This window comes from Carassius auratus, chromosome 32 (genome assembly GCF_003368295.1).
Source record: "Carassius auratus strain Wakin chromosome 32, ASM336829v1, whole genome shotgun sequence".
In the NCBI taxonomy this organism is placed as follows: domain Eukaryota; kingdom Metazoa; phylum Chordata; class Actinopteri; order Cypriniformes; family Cyprinidae; genus Carassius; species Carassius auratus.
Window position 1 is genome coordinate 33,254,477 of NC_039274.1, and position 19,643 is coordinate 33,274,119.

General features: G+C 35.7%; 1 protein-coding gene across 3 annotated transcripts in view; it reads right to left on the bottom strand.

Annotated features, from left to right (window-relative positions):
- Positions 1–3,063: 3,063 nt before the first annotated feature.
- Positions 3,064–19,643, bottom strand: part of LOC113052229 (insulin receptor substrate 1-B-like) — a 42,076-nt gene continuing 25,496 nt past the window's right edge. Inside the window, exons 3-5 of one of the 3 annotated variants that reach the window (XM_026216617.1) lie at positions 11,060–11,160; positions 9,804–9,840; positions 3,064–4,068 (exon numbers count right to left, since the gene is read on the bottom strand). In XM_026216617.1, coding sequence (XP_026072402.1) covers positions 9,832–9,840; positions 11,060–11,160 — 110 coding nt within the window. In that variant the 3' untranslated portion in view covers positions 3,064–4,068; positions 9,804–9,831. The remainder of the gene's footprint in view (positions 4,069–9,803; positions 9,841–11,059; positions 11,161–19,643) is intronic. The other 2 variants (XM_026216616.1, XM_026216619.1) reach the window with 2 other exon arrangements.

Below are 19,643 nucleotides of genomic sequence, written 5' to 3' on the forward strand. Positions count from 1 at the left end.
GCACGTACAAGTTGAAACCAGGCCTTCCACACAAAGATCCCTTTTGTACTGGTGATACGTGCATGAAAAATGTGTGGAATGACCCTTAAGACTCTGTATACTGTAATCTATCAGCTCTGAGTAAAACTAGACAACTTGCTGTTCACTGGTGTATAGCCGAGGTACTGTTACCACTCTATCTGTTTATAGAGGACAGTGAATGCATGACAGGGCACATACTATGGAAGCTGTATCTACCTCAGAACAAAAAATAAAGACAATTATGAGATAGAATGAAATAACTAACTATAAGTAACTCACAATTGAAAGATATACTGTAGTTCACATTTACGAGAAATAAAGTTGAAAGTATGACAAATAATGTCACTCTGCAACATGCGGAAAGTGAACCAACTCCAGGGTAAGGCTAAAAGTAGCCTAATAACTACGCACATCATAAACCCAGCTATTTTAAATACCAGGCTACCAGATGTCAGAAGTCAGAATGAGCTTTATCGCCAAGTGTGTTTACACATGCAAGTGATTTGTCTTGGTGACAGGTGCTTCCAGTGCAGAAGAAAATACAGAAATAGAGCAAACATACATGATAGTGCAGACACACATAGGCATTACACAGTAGAGATGAAATAAAACACAAATATAAAATTAGAAAGAAAATGAATGTGATATAATAGGCTATAGAAATATAGAGAAAAAAAAAACATAATTGCTTTAATGAAGTACAGATGTGTTATTTACAAGTGTACAATTTATGTAGGCTAGTTTACAAATGTAAAATTTTCAGATGCTATGTATAAATATGTCAGTTATAATGGAAAATGAATAGTTATGAAAGTTTGAATTGTTCAAGGCTGAATGTAGCCTGCGGGGGGGAAAAACTGTTCTTGTGACCAGCTGTTCTGGTGGTCTGTGCTATGTAGCGCTAACAAGGGGGCAACAGTCGAAAGAGAGCAGGCTGGCTGTGATCCGGAGTGATTTTTTCTTTAACCCTCATCCTCATGGTATCTGGTAATTTTCATGTTGCGGTTAATTGCAAATGCTTTTATCGTGGAATACGGTATTATAACTATATTAAAATTTAGTTAAAAAAATACAGTATAACAGTTAGTCTAATGGTCATAATACAGTATAACAGGTTTAATAAGTTTTTTTATAAAAAGAATAACTGAATATTTAAATACAATAAAGCAATACAGAAAGTTTTTGCATAAACATTTTACACAGATTAAAGTGCAAATGAACTATAAAGACCAATACGTAACACCTCATTAGTTAAATTCACAAATCTGAATGGCTATTTAAATCTGTTTAAATACATTTTAGAAAGTAAAGCAGCTGCTTTATTTATGTTGTTTCCAGCGTGACACCTTGAAAACAACATAAAGATTATATCACTCCTGTTATAATCAATGAAGCAGTCTACACTGTATGATAAATGAATCTATTACTTATGTAGCATACATCTTAACTTTGTTGTTTATGAAGAGTGAATTCACCATACAGCAGAATTCGTTCAGCGAGTGTGCGCAGCGATGACTCATCTGAACGCCTCTGATTGGCCATTGCATTCATGAAATCAACACTGTCATGTGTGATTGGCTAGAATGCGCAACACTATAAAAAGATAAAGGAACCTAAATGTGGGGTTCGTAACTATACTATAGAAGAACCATTTGAAGAACATTATAAAATTATAAAGGTTTTCCAATATACAGAATCTTTTGTGGAATGGAAAGGTTCCATTGATTTTAAAGGTTCTTCATAAAATTGCAAGTGTAAGAAATGCAGAGGCAAGTGACTTGTTTTTACTTTGATTAAAAAGAGCATTATACAATAGCAGCATAATACAATAGCAGCTAAATATAGAGACAAAAATTATATGTTATATATAGACCTATTATATGTGCTTGTCTTTTTTGTTTCTGTTGTGTATGTGTGTGTGTCCTTGCTGTTCAAAATATTGAGTAAAAATTTAGCAAAGTTTCTCTATAAATTTAAGAGCTCCACAATTTATCATGTTTATATATAGTGGCTTGCCTGGCCTTTTTTGAAGCAGCTTGAAATTCGCAATATAACGGTAAAAAAAATTATAAAATAAAAGAGCGTATTGATATTTGCTACAATCCCTGTCAACATGAACCAAACACAGCTTTAGGAAAGTTCTTAAAGTTTCTTATGTAATATGACAAGTCCTCTCTTCTTTTTCATATAATGTTAGTGTAAAATAAGATTTTGTTCATTAGATACGAATAGTTCACCCAAAAAAGAAAATTCTGCCATCATTTAGGCTATTCTTACCCTCCGGTCCTTCCAAACCTGTATGATTATTTTTTTTTTTTATGGAACACTGTAGAAGATATTTTGAAAAATGTCTCAGAGTTGTTTTTGTTAATACATTGAATGTCAGGGGCCTGATGATGTTTAGATCTCAACGTCTTCAGAATATCTTCCTTTTTTGGGGAACTATCCCTTTAAGGTCAACACATTTTACCTTGAAACTCCAACCCTAATCAACTTCTTAATTGACTTGTGGTCTGGTTGTTGAAATGTATTATCCTATAGGATTTGAATAATCATTATGTGGCATTCCCCTCCTGATAAAAAGTGCAGCTGGTTATGATCATTGTGTATTTGTCAGTCTGGATCCAGTAAACACCATTTGTTACAATCACAAGTCAAGATGGAACACCCTGAAACAGTTCAGTAAAGAGTCAGGAACAAACATACTACATATACACACTAGTGCAAACATAACCATCACACACTGAATATCATAAATAAATATCCATATCAATCACTGAGGGTTGTCAGAAGCAGATAATAAGGCAAAATATAGTTCATCCAAAAAATACAATTCTGGCATCATTTATTCACCCTCAAGTTGTTCTAGACCAGCAGAAGGAAGTCAAACAGGTTTGAAAAGACAAAATAATGACAAATGGTTCAATTTTAAGTCAACTGTCCCTTTAAATTAATTCAGAAGAAATTCTTTATAAGATAAAAGATCTTCCACTATAATAAAAAGTAAAAAAAAGAAAGAAAATAAATCACATGAGAAAATCATGTTTTTAACATTCCTGTTTTTATTTTACCACTGTTGGCCAGCAATGGGTGTCACTGTGGGAGTGTGAGGGGATGATTTCAAAATGATATCCTTTACACCCCCCCGTTCTGGACTATCATTGGTATAATCCAATGTGGAATGGGTCAGCTAGCATCCTTGCGTGCCAGTGGAGGTAAGCTACCGCAGGACACCATCACAGAAGCACCCCACCCTTAGAGTAAAAATAGACACTTAGTGTCACTGAGCCAAATGTCTCTTGCTGGTTCCTTTCAGGACGCTTCTGTGAAGGGAAGAGGGAGGGAAGAGATGCAGAAACGAGACAGGCTTTTAAGTACTAATGAATGCATGGCCAGAACATGTCATGCACGGGGCAAAGGGGGTAAAGAAAGAAACAAGGAACAGGGAAGGATGATGAAGCAGTCAGTCAACACATCTGTGATGCTAGATTAGCTAAACACCATGAAGAACACAATGTGAGATTTATAATAACTTCATCTTCATCATTATCAGCAGAAGAATTACCATCAGTGTTGTTGATGTCTTTAAAGACACCCTTTTCCTTCCATAAAATGTACATAAAAATTAAAGAATAGCAACCTTCAAGCACATCAGTCAATTCTTGAACAATTGAAAGTCTATATTCAGAAAGCGACAATTAAAAACGAGGCACTTTTTAACAACTGTAACTGAATCACTGAATCACTGAATATTGGACACAAACTGCTCTTCTGTTGAAGGTCATTGTCATTGGCTCCACTGTCTTGATTGTCCTCTCTGATAGGTTCCTGTGCTTGTCTGTTGAGAGTCCAGAGAGCACTGGGGTTTGTTGCTCTTCTCTTCTGGCGCATGTTCCCGTTGCTTGCAGCAGTCTTTCAAAAGTGCTTGCGAAGTTTGCTGGGCTTTGTTCTTACACCTTACTCCATGTTTCTGCTCTGCATTCAGGTGCACGGGAGAGCGCCGGTGTTCCGTTTCCCAGAGTTCCATGTTGCTGCAGCCTCAACATTCTGAAAAACACAGAAATTAGACACAAGTTGTTGCATATTCTAATACAAATGAGTGGCAGTGTTATTGTTGTATCACTGATATTACTTTTATAGTTATTGATAACTTTTTGAATTAGATTTTATTTTTAGATTTTCATATTTCAATTTTAGTTACAGTTTTAATAATTTTGTGGTGTTTTAGATTAGTTTGCATGTACTTTTTAGGTTTTGGCTTATACTTAATTAACTTTATAATAAACCTGATCAGGGGAGAGGCTGTTACATTTTGATGTCTGCAATAAATAAATCTGCAGTCTAAGAATACATTAAACTGAAACTGGCTGAGAGGTCTTGTTACCTCACACTGTTCAATGATTTGTGCAACTGCAATAAAATCAATAGATATGTTCTTTTGCAGCTGTTCTTCTCAGAATAACTATTTGTAAATGCATCGTGACATCGAGTTGCAAGAGACCATATTGCTCTGAAAATGTAAATGAGTTTATGAGAGGACTAACAATTCTAAAAACAGAAGACATGTCGCATGTGCTGAAGATTACAGTAGATTTTAGGATCTAATGGATGGGATGTTGTATGTGTATGTACTATCTTCTTCTTAATTTTTGCAAAAAATAAATAAAGTAACATACCTATAAAAGCTTTGCATGAACCAACAGGTCAAATATCACCCAAATCCAATATCAAATCAATGTTATTAAAAACAAAAAAATGTTATTTAGTTGTTACTGAAGGGAAGTAAACAAAATTATGACTGATGACCTGAAAATTGGCCAATGTTCCTTTTCCTTGTTGCTCTCAATTTTGTAGTCTTGGCTCTAATTGTAAAACGCTTGCCCCCCTCTACCTCTGCCCTCACTGCGCACAGCTATATTTACTCCCTCCAGAACAAGTCGTTCCAACCAGAGCACAAAGAGACTCAATCAGAAAGAGAGCGAGGAAAAGGCAGGAATCAGATGAGCATCTACACCAACGTTTGGCAATGCAGCAACTAAGACACAAATTATACTGGTGACAGGTCATGAAAACATTGAGATTTTACTACTTTACTACTTACTGTGTGTCCAATTTAAATTATTAGTTGTGTTGCGATAACCTTTATGCAGAAGATAATAAAAAATAGACACAGAAATACTCACTATGATACTTATTTATCTAGGATTATTATTTATTTGCACCTTTTTTCATTGCAATACATGTCTCTGTTTATAATCAATGGTGGCACTTCAATAACCGATGAAGTAGAAAAGTGTGCACACTGTTAAAAATTCCTTTCATCACAACACTAGCTACTGTCTGCTAGTTTGGACATGACAGCTGCAGTGCTGCAGGTAGAAAGCCATTTCCTGCACTAAGAGCCGTGATGAGATGAGACCACAGATTCATCCATCCATCCATCTCTCTCATTTCATCACGTATCCTGCCATCCGTACACTGATCAATTTAACAAAGCCTCTGGGACCATCTCTCTCCCTCTCTCAGTCTCTGCTCTGTGACATGTTTTATGTTTTGTCTGTCTGTCTGGGTCAGCATACATTAGTTCAGTGTGAGGGCGAGTGAGAGTACAGTGGGGGGGGGGGGTTGTTCTCATTGACTCGTTGGACGGAAATGGTGCTTATTTGCAAATTTTTTATGCAATATTCAAATTTTGCGCAAAAGTTACATTTGCCACTTTGCATGGAAATCCAGCTAATAATATGTTTATCCATTTATGTATATATGTGTGTGTGTTTGTGTGCCATTCAATGGGATCTTACAACACGGACATGAAACAACAGCTGTGAAAGTTCAGCACACACACACACACACACACGAGAATTAGTAAATGAATGACCTTAGCAAAGCAAGAAGGAAAGTCCTGCAAGTAATCAGGGTTTATTAATTAAAGAGTGTGTGTGGTTGACAACAGGTATCAGAGTGTACACGTGTGGGTGTTGTAAAGTACATGAAAATCTGTGTGCTTGTGATAACCCCTTTGAGTTGTCATTTATTTAATATTTTTGAATAAATACTGAAATCTTTCATAAGTCTAATCACTGCTGAACCCATGTTTAAGTCCACACCACAAAATGCTGCAGATTTCTCTCTGAAATCAACACAGAAATCGTGAAAAAAGTCTGCATTTTCCATCAGGGCCTGGTGAAAACCCAACTACGAGCACTAAACTAACAAACACACTTCCCTGACTCATCTGTACCCTCTCTCTCTCTCGCTCCTCAGCATCAACCACTTTTTGCTGAATGTTTTTGCAGAAACATGCAACATAAATCATAGTTTGAATGTCTTTTTCCTCCTTGCATAACACTATATAATATTACACAGCAATAATATCATTGTATAATTAATTACTTTAAATATCTCAATGCAGCCCACTAAAATGAAATGACATATATCACATACCCTTCACATACAGAATACTCTGTATCTTGTGAAGTGAGTGATCTCAGTTCTGCTCACCGCTGTGCCATTGGGCTTGACATTTAACCCCAGGCTGTTTAAGACATACCGCAGTTACATAGCACAGAAACACAGACATAGTTTTAATAAAACATATTTTCATATAATCATAAAAATACTAACATTATTTTTGCAAAAAAAACAAACAATAAAAAACATTGATAATAAAAAAAATTAAATGCTGTTCTTTTGAATGTTTCACTCATCCAATAACATGATTTCTAAAGCATCATGTGACACATAAGACCGGATTAACAGCTGCTGAAAATTCAGCTTTGTCTTTACAGGATCAAATTATCATTTGAAATGTGAGTCATGAGAAAATAGTTATTTAGTTAACATGTAGTTAAACATGTATTTTTTATTCTAATAAAAGCAGCCATGGAGAGCATAAGAGACTTCAAGCTCATGTTCAAGATATTTCATGTTCAGAAACATGAAAAAACAATCTTACCGACCCAAACCTTTGAACAGTATACACAGGCCTAGTTAAAATACTTTGTGGACAAAACTGTAACCAGGAGTCAGCTAATTCCCATCTGATTTCGATATAAGTGAATTTAAAAACCAACAACAAACATTGTTTAGTGAATTTCTGCACCCAAATTCCTGCCTTTTCAATAGGAATCCATGTGATCATGAATTCTGCATAAGGACAAAAGATTTCTCCACACAGATTTTGCATCGGGTTCAAACTGGTGAAGTAAATTTACCATGCAAACTAACAGAAAGCTGCTTGGTTTAAAACAGTATCTCTGTGTCATACATCGCTACACTATTTATAATGGACCTTTTTGCCTGCAGTTTGCTAAAGTGACCACAACTTTAAGATGAGTAAGAAGTGACCGTCCTTCTTTAGACAGGTAAGAAAATGTGTGTGTGAATATGTGCTCACAGTTGGGAAGAGTTTTGCTCTAGGTCTTAAGAAGACTCGAGAGGAAGCTGTATATTTATTGAGCGATGCTAACTGAGCCCTTTCAGAGCTTCAGCTTTGGACTGAATTTGTCCACACACACAGACACTCACGTGCCAGTTTACTTAGCTTTATATCAGTTTCAATTACTAAAAACTAAGCCAAACAGCTTTTGAATTTTTGGAATAAAAACATGATTTGGTTGTACTGTATTAACCATTTCTCTAAATGAGGACCCCGAAGGAAGGTTTTGTCAGATGTAACTCAATTTGTCCCCAAAGTATAGCCAAATAAAAACACACATGCACATACCCATGAATACCAGGTCAAATTACAGATCCAAAATGTTGGCACATCAAATGACTAATTATTAATAAGTGCTTACTTCTCTATTTTTTTTCCTTCCCACCATCCTCCTGTCTCCCACTTTCGCTGTCACTCGCCCCTGTCCCCTGAAAGTGTAATGTTTCACTCCGTAACTCTACTCTGCAGAGCTTCAGTGAGAACTGTTCAACACTTATGCACACAGGGCAACAGGCTGTGGAAAATCTTTATTAATGATCTCTAAATGAGGGATGAACAGCCAAGACAATCCGTTTTATTTCTGCCACTTCACTGAGCCTCTATCCTGGGTGTTTCCCTGCTTACAGTTAGAGACGATGAAATAGGCTTCAGCATCTATTCAACCCTATGCAGGACAAGTGCCTTAGAAAACAGATGGATGAATGGCTGGATAAGTTTTTTTTTTTTTTTTTTTTTGCTGTACAAGAAAAAACTAAAACTAATTTTATTTAAAAAAAAAAAAGGATTTGGACACTAAAGCAACACTTACACTAATTTCATCAGTCAAAAAAATATAAAAATAAGTGCCATGTGCAGTCAAACAATATTTGTTTTCCAGAGCTAAATTATTAACTCTTTAATGCTAAATAAATAAAATGGCATTAATGGCATTTTGGTGGATTTATGAAATACTGTACATCAAATTAACACAAAAATGTTCTGATAAAATATAGTTGTTAAACTTGTTTAATATGTCCATAATTATATATATTTAAACCCACACACACCCACACACACAAATACTTTTTTCTTTTTTATAAATTGCATTTGTCCTGCTCTTTTAATCTAATGCAATGATATAAACTAGTTTTCAAAGGTTCGGGGTCCCTTATGCTTTATTAATTTGATGAAAAAATACAGCAATATTATGAATAATTATTACAATTATTATTAATTTTATTTATTTATTATTATTTAAACTTTTGAACAGTAGTATTTTAAAGTGTGGGTTAAGTTAAGATACTATTTAAGTTAAGATAAGCTTAAGTTAAGATACTAAGATACTATTACTAAGCTTAAGATACAATTTGAGGCTGCTTGATATTAAAAAGAAAGCTTAAAAAAGTGAGAGGGACTGAGAAGTTATATAATAATTAGTTTTGTCTTGTCAGGCTAGCTCATAAAGTTTGTCAGAAGCCCTGCAGCACTGAACCTGTCAACACACACACAGATAAGCACACACACCCCCACAGACATACATACACACTTGATGAATGACACCGACATCATTCACAAAACAGAAAGAAAGAGGCTCTCACATAGATCATATTTTTTTTTAAAACACACCGGGCAGAATAAGCCCAGGTATGGCATATTTAACACAATAAGTGAAAGTGCTGAGTATTTGTTTTTACATGCACTCACATGCACATACACACACACACACACAAAGTGCCGCCTCCTGGGTCACTGGATTTAATCTCCACTTTTTCTCATCTTGTTAATGATGATGAGATGCTGCAAGGCCATTTATCCCTCTGGAGGTTTAAAACACAGTGTGTGCTTCAGTGTTGGCGAGTGTTTGTTTGTGTGAGTTTCTGCGTATTAGCAAATGTAACCTTCCTGTTCCCTTTTAAATAAATAAAAAAACTAAACATGCACTCAAAAACATAAACAAGACATTTTTAGAAAGTACGTGGACAGTAATTACAGAGGGAGGTGTAAGATGGAGAACATGCAGAAAGGAATAAGGGGTGAGCAATGCTGACGCACATGATGAAGTAAGCAGCTAGCTGATGTTTTTGCACATCTGTACGTCACTCCTAAGCCTTTCGGTCACTGCATATTCAAACCAGAGAGAGGAAGAGAGCAAACCGAGAAAAAGAGACAGAAACAGATAAAGCGCTGCATGGGGAGAACAAAGAAAGCTGGAAGATTAAAAGAGTTGCAAAGAAAAGAAGCGAGGGTTGAAAGAGAATATAGAACAACACACAGAAAATGATGTGAAGAATTGAGGTTGAGCATCATTCTTCACTGTAGAGAGATAGTTAAGGCAAAAAAGAAAATGCTGTTGTTATCTGCTTACCCTCATTATAAACAGGTGCTGTTTGCTGTTACTGTTTCTGAGGAACACAAAAAGTAAGCTCTTGAACCGAAGCTGTTATCCCATCATTTTTAAATTTGGACATAAGCTAAACAAGAGCTTTGGTTATAGCTGAAAAATCCTATTTTTTTCAATGATGGCAAAGCTGAAATTTCAGCATTCATTACACTAGTCTTTAGTGACACATGATCCTTCAGAATAGATTTTTTGGTGATCTTTCTCTTTAAGTCTTTGACAGGTTGACACTCTGAGAAGTACAAACTGTGCAAACAACCAGATCACTGAGATAACAGCAGCTTCAGACTGGAGTGCTGGGCAGAGACAGGTTGATTTAGTTAACTGAATGTATGGGAGTGTTACATAATTCACCCTGAGGCCCAGTCTGTTCTTCCTAGCTCCCAACAAGCTTAAACCAGTCTTTGACAGCTACACTCACAGAAACTGTCTCACATATCTACAATGTACAAATACTGTATCTGCATGAATGAGCATGCACTCATACTATACTGTTAGATTATAGTGGCTCTGATTGGTATAATTAAGATTATGATAACATTCAATCATTTTAAAATGTTACATTCTAAAAATGTCATTCTAAAATCTACAATATCTAACAATATATAAAAACAAACAATATATTTAACAATATAATGCATTTTATAAAGAAAATCTATTTATAAAAATGTTATTTTATACAAGAGATAATACAACATATAATAAATAAAAAATATGTATTACTAAAAACAATAATAGTTAATATTAGAATACATTTAATAATAATATAAGAAATTTTTATTTGTTATATTATGAACTGTATATTAAAATCTTTCAATATTTAAATAATAATAATTATTATTATTAACAACAATAATAATAAAGTATTAAATTATCAAATTAATTGCAAATGATCAGTTTGGATGCTCTTCTGTGATACTAAAAGTACTTTAGTACTTTTCTTGTCTCTCTCTCTCTCTTTCTCTCTCACTCTCTCTCTCTCTCTCTCTCTCATACACACACACACACACACACACACACACACACACACACACACACACACTAAACTCCTGACTGTGGGAAAAACTTTAATCAGAGATACAGACTTTAATCAGTTTTGTTTCCCAAAGGCCCAGTAAAGCTTTTTACACACACGTCTAGTTAACAGTGGAATTGAACAACAAGGAAAAGTGTATAGTGTGTGTGTGTGTGTGTGTGCGTGTGAGTGAGAGTTTGGTGTTTACATTTGTGTGTTTGTCCAGAGAAGCCAGATCCCATCCCTGGAGGGTGAGCACACATTTGAGGAGGGCGGTCATGGCCAAAGACAGAATTGAGCAACTGAACTCTTAAACAGAATTAGAAACATTAAGCAATATCAAACATTGCAAAAGAACATAAAAAACTGTTATGTAAAAGAGGGTCAATGTACTTACTGCACAGGAATATTAATGTTCATAACAAATAGTTCCAACCATATTGCTGAAAGATGGTTTGCTGGTTTGTGTTGGTTTTTAAAGCCAGCCCGAGCTGGTCTTCCACTGATTTAACAGCACTTCCAGCTTGAGAGACTAGCTAAGCATTTGAGGCTGTAAGCATTAATTCTGTGCACTTAAATGACACCGAATAAATGCTAAGTTAATTAATGCCCAGTCAATTAAATTGTTAATGAATGTATCTTATTTAATGTTCAGGTAAAAAAAGAGTAATAGTGTATAAAACAACTTCCCAGATACAGAAGAGAAAGGAAAAAATGTTTTTTAGTAATGTTTCTTTAAATGACACTTATTGTGTAGGTGAGTATAATCTAATTAGTGCTCTTTTATAGACCTTTAAACCCACACTCAGACACACAAACACAAATAATCTAAGACTGGAAGTCTAACCAATGCTTTAAGCCATTTAACAAGATTAAGAAAATATAAAGAGAAGGGTATGTGAGCTGATCTTCCAGATCACTGCTGAAATCCCATTGACTGCTGAATCAGCTTGTTCCTGCAAGAACACCTCTAATGGAAGAACAACCTATGGTGTAAAACAGACCCACACACGCTACTACTTTTCAAAGGTTTGGGGTCAGTAAGTTTATTTATTTATTTATTTATTTTTTTAAAGGAAATATATACTTTTATTCAGCAAGTATGCATAAAATTTAACAAAAGTGATGGTAAAGACATCTACAATGTAACAAAATAAATAAATATAAAATATAAATATAGTAGCTACTTCTTTTATATTGTAACTGCTTTTTAATATTTAAACTGCTGTTCTTTTGAACATTCTAATAATCAAATAATATTAAAGGGGGGGTGAAATGCTATTTCATGCATACTGAGTTTTTTACACTGTTAAAGAGTTGGATTCCCATGCTAAACATGGACAAAGTTTCAAAAATTAAGTTGTACGTTTGAAGGAGTATTTCTGTTTCAAAAATACTCCTTCCGGTTTGTCACAAGTTTCGGAAAGTTTTTTTCAAGTATGGCTCTGTGTGACGTTAGATGGAGCGGAATTTCCTTATATGGGTCCTGAGGGCACGTCTGCCGGAAGAGCGCACGCTCCCGTATAGCAGAGCAATAAGAGCACAACAGACTTCACTGATCAGAGCGAGAGTGTCGCGAAATGTCACAAAAGGAGTGTGTTTGGTTGCCAGGGCAAGACAACCCTGCACAGATTACCAAAAGAGAAACAGCATTAAGGGACCAGTGGATGGAGTTTATTTTTACAGAGCATCAACGGAGTTGTGCAAGTGTTTGTGTTTGTTCCCTGCATTTCGAAGATGCTTGATTTACAAACAAGGCCCAGTTTGACGACGGATTTGCGTATTGGTTATTTCTTAAGGATGATTCAATCCCAACGAAAAAGGGTCACGATCGTGTGTTGGAACCGCAGGCGGTGAGTAAAACTGCTTAAAATATCTCTGCCTCCTTGTTAGTGCGTCCGCCTCCAATGCCGGAGACCCGGGTTTGAGCCCTGCTCGGAGCAAGTCGTATCTGCTGCTGCTCTCGTTCAGTTTAAGCCTCGGGATCTGATTCTGGATCATAGATAAACAGCTGAATCTGACTGTTAGCCATGGTTTGTTTTGGGTGTTTTACTTGCGCTCGTGATTCTTTAGCTCCGCCCACACGTCACGCCTCCAGCCGGTCGTGTTTTTCCGGGAAAAATCGGTACAGACTATCTTTCTCTTATGAATATAATAAAACTAAAGACTTTGTGGAGTTATGAAGGATGCAGTACTACTCTATAGGTACTCAAGATTAACAGGATATTGAGTGAAAACGAGCATTTCACCCCCCCTTTAAGGAAACCCCCCCCAAAAAAAATATTAAGCACCTTTTGTCAACTGATAATAATAAGAAATGTTTTTGAGCAGCTAATCTGCATATCAAAATGCTTTCTGAAGGACCATGTGACACTGAAGACTGCTGAAAATTCTGCTTTGACCACAGAAATCCATTACATTTTTAAATATATTTTAATTTGGAATATTTCACATTACTGTTTTTTAATCTGTATTTTCCAGTAGTGTCGTGTAAATAAAAACTTGGAATAGGTCATCAGAATTTTTATTTTTTTTTACTGTGGTGATTAAAGTATAATTCCTGTAGCTTTTAGATAGTGTGCACTGTAAAACTTGCATGTGCTTTAAATTTACTGCAAGAGCATTCACACTGAAACCATTTATGCATTTTTAAGGCAGTGTATCAAATGAATATTAGTTAAATACTTAAATTTATTGTTTTCTATTCTGTTGCACTCTGTCTAGTTGTTGCAAGAATGTGCCTTATCTAAAATCACCGGAAGAACTCGTCTGATTGGGATCATGTAAACCCAAAAACAGTATTATTATACAGACTTCCTTAATAGAGATTAGTCTACATCACTTCTTGTCCTTCATTCAACCAACCCAACAAGTCAGTTTTAAACGTGTCCCTAATGCTCACATACTTACATCTACAACTACAGAATGTAAGAGATCTACTGTATGTAAGAGATCTAGGTGTGTTAAACTCGACAGAAGTGCTTGCTGAATAATGCCATGAGCTGAAGAGAGATGTAACTAAGAAAAGCAGAACTGCACTGAACACACACCCTAACATGGGATGGCATGGGTAATGGGAGTGGGTCTTTCCATTACCTTTAACCTATGAAACTAGATCTGAAGAAGACCATGTTTACTCCAGTTTCAGCAAACACACACACACACACACACACACACAAATATGCTCACTTTTCTACATGCCCATAGGTTTCAGAGAGAGATGCAGTCATAGTCCTTCCAATGCACTTCTGTACCCATAACATCAAGCCTAGATAGAAAGAGAGAGAAAAAAGCCCTGACAGGCCCATGAGCCTTTATTTCTCCTTTCCTTCTCTTATCTGCCCATCGTTCTGTCTTGGCTGTCTCAGCTGACACCATCACTCTCAATGGAATGAGGCTTGTCAGATCTGAGATGAAGAGATTATTCACACACACACACACACACACAACACATACGCTCACACATGCACTTAATGGAAATGTACTGCACCTCTCTGAGATTGTGATGATCGGTCGATGTGAAAATGTCAGATGATTTATTCACTATATCTTGCAATAATATTTCACGTATTTTAAATTTACGATACATGTTTTTCTATTTGTAGCAGTCAAGAATTAACACACAAGTTTTAACTCTAATTTAAATATACATTTCCTGGAGTAAAATTAACACTACCAAAGTTAGATTGAACTCCATCAATGTTAAATTAAAACTGCCAAGTTTGCTGTACAATTTTATAAAAATGAGGCTTTTCTATTATTCTTATAAGGTTATTCTAAAATTCAGATAAATATATAAATGCATCTGTTCTGATGCATATAAAAACGGTTTCCTTTTTTTACAACACAAGCTTAACAACATAAAAGTCAAATTTAATTCCATCAGTGTTGAATTAACATGGCAAAGTTTGTATAATTTCTAGCTTTTATTGACAATTATGCTTAAGCCTTAAACAAATATTTTTGTAACAAACAAACTTGTTTTTGTAAGCAAGTTAATGTTTAACAAAAAATATAAATGCATTTAATTTCTGACACAATTAAAAATGATTTTCCTAAAAACACACTGAAATGATTTTGTGGTGAAGCCAGTGAAAATATTGGCAAAGAGAAATCTGAACTACTGACCAGATGAGGTAAGCAGAAATAATACTTGTTAAGCACTGAAATTAAAGAGAGAGAGAGAGAGAGAGAGAGAGAGATTGATGATAAAAGAACATGTAAAAAATGAAAGATGAAAGGTGAAGAAAATTGCCAATGGAAAAAAAGTGGACAAAAATAGGCAAGATGTTCTGAAACAACTTGGGCAAGAACTCTGTGAGGTCAGAGAGGAAGACAAACCAAGGCATGGTCATATGCGTCTCTATAGCAACCGTGTGTATCTCTGTTCCTTTGACGCAATAAAATGGCAGATCAAACTCGACAACACTCTCGTTCTTTCTCTCTGGCTCCACATCGAAATACTGGCTCCTTGCTGTCCGTGTTGTGAGTCATTGTTTGGCCTTGGTCTATGCTGTGCAATAGGACTACTGAGATAAAACTGAATGAGTATCACATGGGTAAATGATGTAGGTAAAGTGCAACAGGACTTTCAAATGCATATTCAGTCGAAGAATATGCAGCTGAACATCTTCTCACAGGGTAAGGGTAAATGATATGATTCTTGTTTCAATCGCTCATTCACTCAAATGTGAATTATTGGTTGATGCAAGCGAGTACATGGGCCTGTTGCACAAAATGATTGTGTTTTTGCATTAAACCTCAGAGCTCAGTAACCTGTGCATTTAATTTGGATGTGTTCTTAACAGTTCAATATTGCAATTTATTCAACCTGTTGCGCCCCATGTGAAAATAGCTGAGAATGCAATGTGACATATTTTGCATGAATGCATAAAATAAAGCTTGCATATCTAGAAGCCTTTGCAATCACATCCTTACATATATATTATTTTAGGTATAAATGTCACTCTCCTTTCCCCCTCTGTTGCTCTGTGTAAAATAGGGAATGATTTGTCTATTTATCCTTTACACACAGATATCCTCATATCCTCTCTCTCAGTGCAGTCAATAGGAGATTAAGCGTCAAAAGACAGTAGCCCTGGGCTCTAACTGATGCTACTCTCACACACACACAAACCGTGCAGTAAACTGGGCACTTGTATAAAACATTTACTGCCGGGCACGCATCCAGACACACACTTTGCACAATCTATGTGTGCAGGTTTAAATTCTACCCTGTTCGTTTTATTCTGCTGCACACCCTGATGCTAAAAAACTGCAACTCTACAATCACTTCTGCCGAGTTAAGCAGACCTGCCGGAGAGACGAGCGGAGGCACAAAGCAGTCATGAGGGTGGAGCAGGGGGAGGCCCGTAGCACCTAGCCTCTAAGGATTGTGGGTATAGCTGCAGGTGCAGCGGGGTCAGTATTACTGACAGATGTAGCGAGTAGTGACTTTGACGTAATCACTGTCTGAGCAGATGCAATAGTACATAGACAATCATTACATAACCACATCACTGGAATTAACAAAACATAACACACACACACAGTTGTGATCAAAATGTAACATTCCCTTTGCAGTATCTGCAAAATGTTAATTATTTTACTAAAATAAGAAGGATCTTACCAAATGCATGTTATTTTTTAGGTTCAAACGGTCACTGATGCTCCAGAAGGAAAAACAATGCATTAAGTGGTTGTAAACTTTGTAAACGGAACAAAGATGTGTACATTTTTCCTATTTTGCCAATACATATATATATTTCTTCATTTAGTACCACCCTACAGAAGCTATAGAAGTAATTACTTGTTTCCCAGAAGTAGGCATGCAACAGTATCAAATTTTCATGTTGAGATGAATTGCTAATGCTTTTATCACGGTACACAGAATTATGACGATAATGAAATTTAGTTGCAAAAAACAAAAGTGTAGCCACAATGTATAACAGGTTTAATAACTTTTTTATAAGAAAAAGAAACTGAACATTTAAATATGATAAAGCAATACACAAAAAAATTATAAAGTAAATAATGTCACACAGATTAAAGTACAAAAGAATTATAAACACCAATAGGTAACATCTTAAAATAAGATCTCATTAGTTAACCTTAGTTAATGCACTAACATTAACAATGAGCAATAGCTACATTTGGAACAGAAGTTATTAGTCTTTGTTATAAAATATACAACGATTAGTTCATGTTAGCTCAAGTTCATTAAATAATACAGAAGCAGCTTTTGATTTTAACAACTTGTTATTAACTATTGAAGTGAACTATGATTAATGAATGTTTAGAAGAATTTTCCACTGGCATTTTATGTTAACTAAGTGCATACGTGTGCAAAAGTGAGTTAGCATTTAATATATTAAAATATTTGCAGCAAATGGCTGAGGATATTACACACACAAACACAAACACCTGTGTGATGGTCTATAGACTGATGAGGGACAGTGTTGTAGGTTTTGTAAATCACGTCAACAGTTCATAAATCTGAATCCTTCGTCAGATTGTTCAGTCTCTAATCACTAAAACCCAAACATAACAGCTCCATTCATAGAGCGGGACAAGCAGCCACCAGATATAGAGAAACACACACTCACACAGTTACCTGGACTGTAAGGAGATGTTAGTCTGTTGAATTGGGTTTGCTGAAACCTTTCACTTCACTCACACACACAAACACCTAATTCAGTACTTAAATCTCAAGTGTGTCATTTCTGCACCACCAGTAGTAACAAACAAAATACCTGCAAATAATTTAATGCAATGTTATTTGTAATTTAATGTCATTTATTCCTTTAATGGCATGGGAAAATATTCAGCATCATTACTCCAGTCTTCAGTGCCACATGATTCTTCAGAAGTCATTGTATTATGCTGATTTACAAATTACATATCAATGCTGAAAACAGTTGTGATGCTTGCCTCTTTTTTAAAATTCTTTTATTAAAAAGTCTTTACTGTAACATTATAAATGTCTTTTTTATACTGTCATTTTTTATTAAATTAATGCATCCATGTAGAAAAAAAGAATTTACTGCTTAAAAAAAAACCAAACATTTGAATGGTAGTATATAATCAAAAAGGTTAAAAACATAGGGATAAATAAATAAATAAATAAAGTTCTGGCTTCATTTACCCTCACCTCTTTGAATTTCTTTACTTCTGACCACAAAAACGATGTCATACAGAATGACAGCTTCAGTCAAACAGCTTTTTTTGGAAAAAAGATGCGAGTGATTGGTGACTGAGGCTGTCAGCGCCTAGCATTCTGTCTAACATCTCTTTTGTGTTGTGCACAGAAGAAAGAACGTCATATGGGTTTGGAACAACACAAGGGTGAATAAATGATGACTTTTACATACAAGTTCTAAAAGCTGTTATATTTTATATAGGTGTTATATACACCAACACTCAAATTCCAATTCACCTTTCTATTCAAAGTATTCAAATCTAAGACGAACACATATTTTGTCAGGATATAGATGCTGATATCAGCACAGCCCTGAGCAAAAGAGCAGCTATAGAGCCCAGGTGTAGGCTTTTCTACAGAAACAGACACCTTTGTTCATTTCTCTCAGCTAAATCTGTTCTACAAGGACATCCAATATTACTTTACCAAGCCCGTCCTACTTTCTGCCCTCCCGGACCAGTGCTACTTAACATCTAGAGCTACAAAATATAGTACGTTTTAGCTAAAATTAATCAGACTAACTATAAACCTAGGGCACCTCACAGAGGTCAATGAAATCACAGTCATACAGTATATAATGAAATAAAATACTCTTTCCGTTGCGCAACAGCTTTTGCTTCACAGCAGTGCAGACACATTTACAGCTGTTTGAGTAGCATATAATCCTATTCGGATTATTCAGTAGGAACTGCGCGTTCCAGAAGATCTGCCAGGCGCATTCGCTTGTCCACTCTCCAACTCCAGAGGGTTTGTCGGGACATGGAATCCTGTGGGACCATACGTTACTCCATCCCAATAACCACAGATTACCTACTGTCAACTTTAATCCCTCTCAGTCTCTCGCTATATCTTTCTTTCCATCTCCTTTTCTATCATGTATACGCACACTTTCCATCTCTCGTGTTCGCTTTCTGGCTGACCACTATCAAACCAGCTGCAACCAGATGTGGTCCTTCAGGACTACTGGGATTGTGGAGCTCTGATTCAGTCTTTACAGACTGAATATTATGACAGCCCTCAGTAATAATAAACTAATCATTACAGATGAGATGATCAGTTATACGTAGGGACACAAACCATGTGTATGGGATGTTATAAATAAACTTGGAAAATGTTGACAGTGATAAACATACTGGTAAGAATTGAGTGAGTCAGTTGTAAGATTGAAAAACACAGCTGTGTTTGGCCATTTCATGGATTTATACATTTAGCTGAAGTATCACTGACAGTTTCCAATGCAGAACTGCGAGGAAAAAATACAGGCAGATTTCTGGATCAGTGTCTGGTGTGTAGTGTTAAGAATCAGTGTTTGTGAAAGTGTTATTATAAGTTATTCAAATGAATATCACATGCTGAAGAGAAGAAGTTACAATAAATTGACAGCATTTGTGTTAATTAACATTATACCACAGTTGCTGTTAACGTGTACTAAACCTATAAAATTGCTTTAAATATTCGGGCCTCTCAAAATGGGTATAGCCAAATGTTGTTGGGTGTGCATGCACCTTGTCAATCCAAAGCATAAATTAAGTCCAAAAGTAGCATTTACAAGTATGTATAGGTTTTAGGGCGCATGAGTGCACAACGGATGACA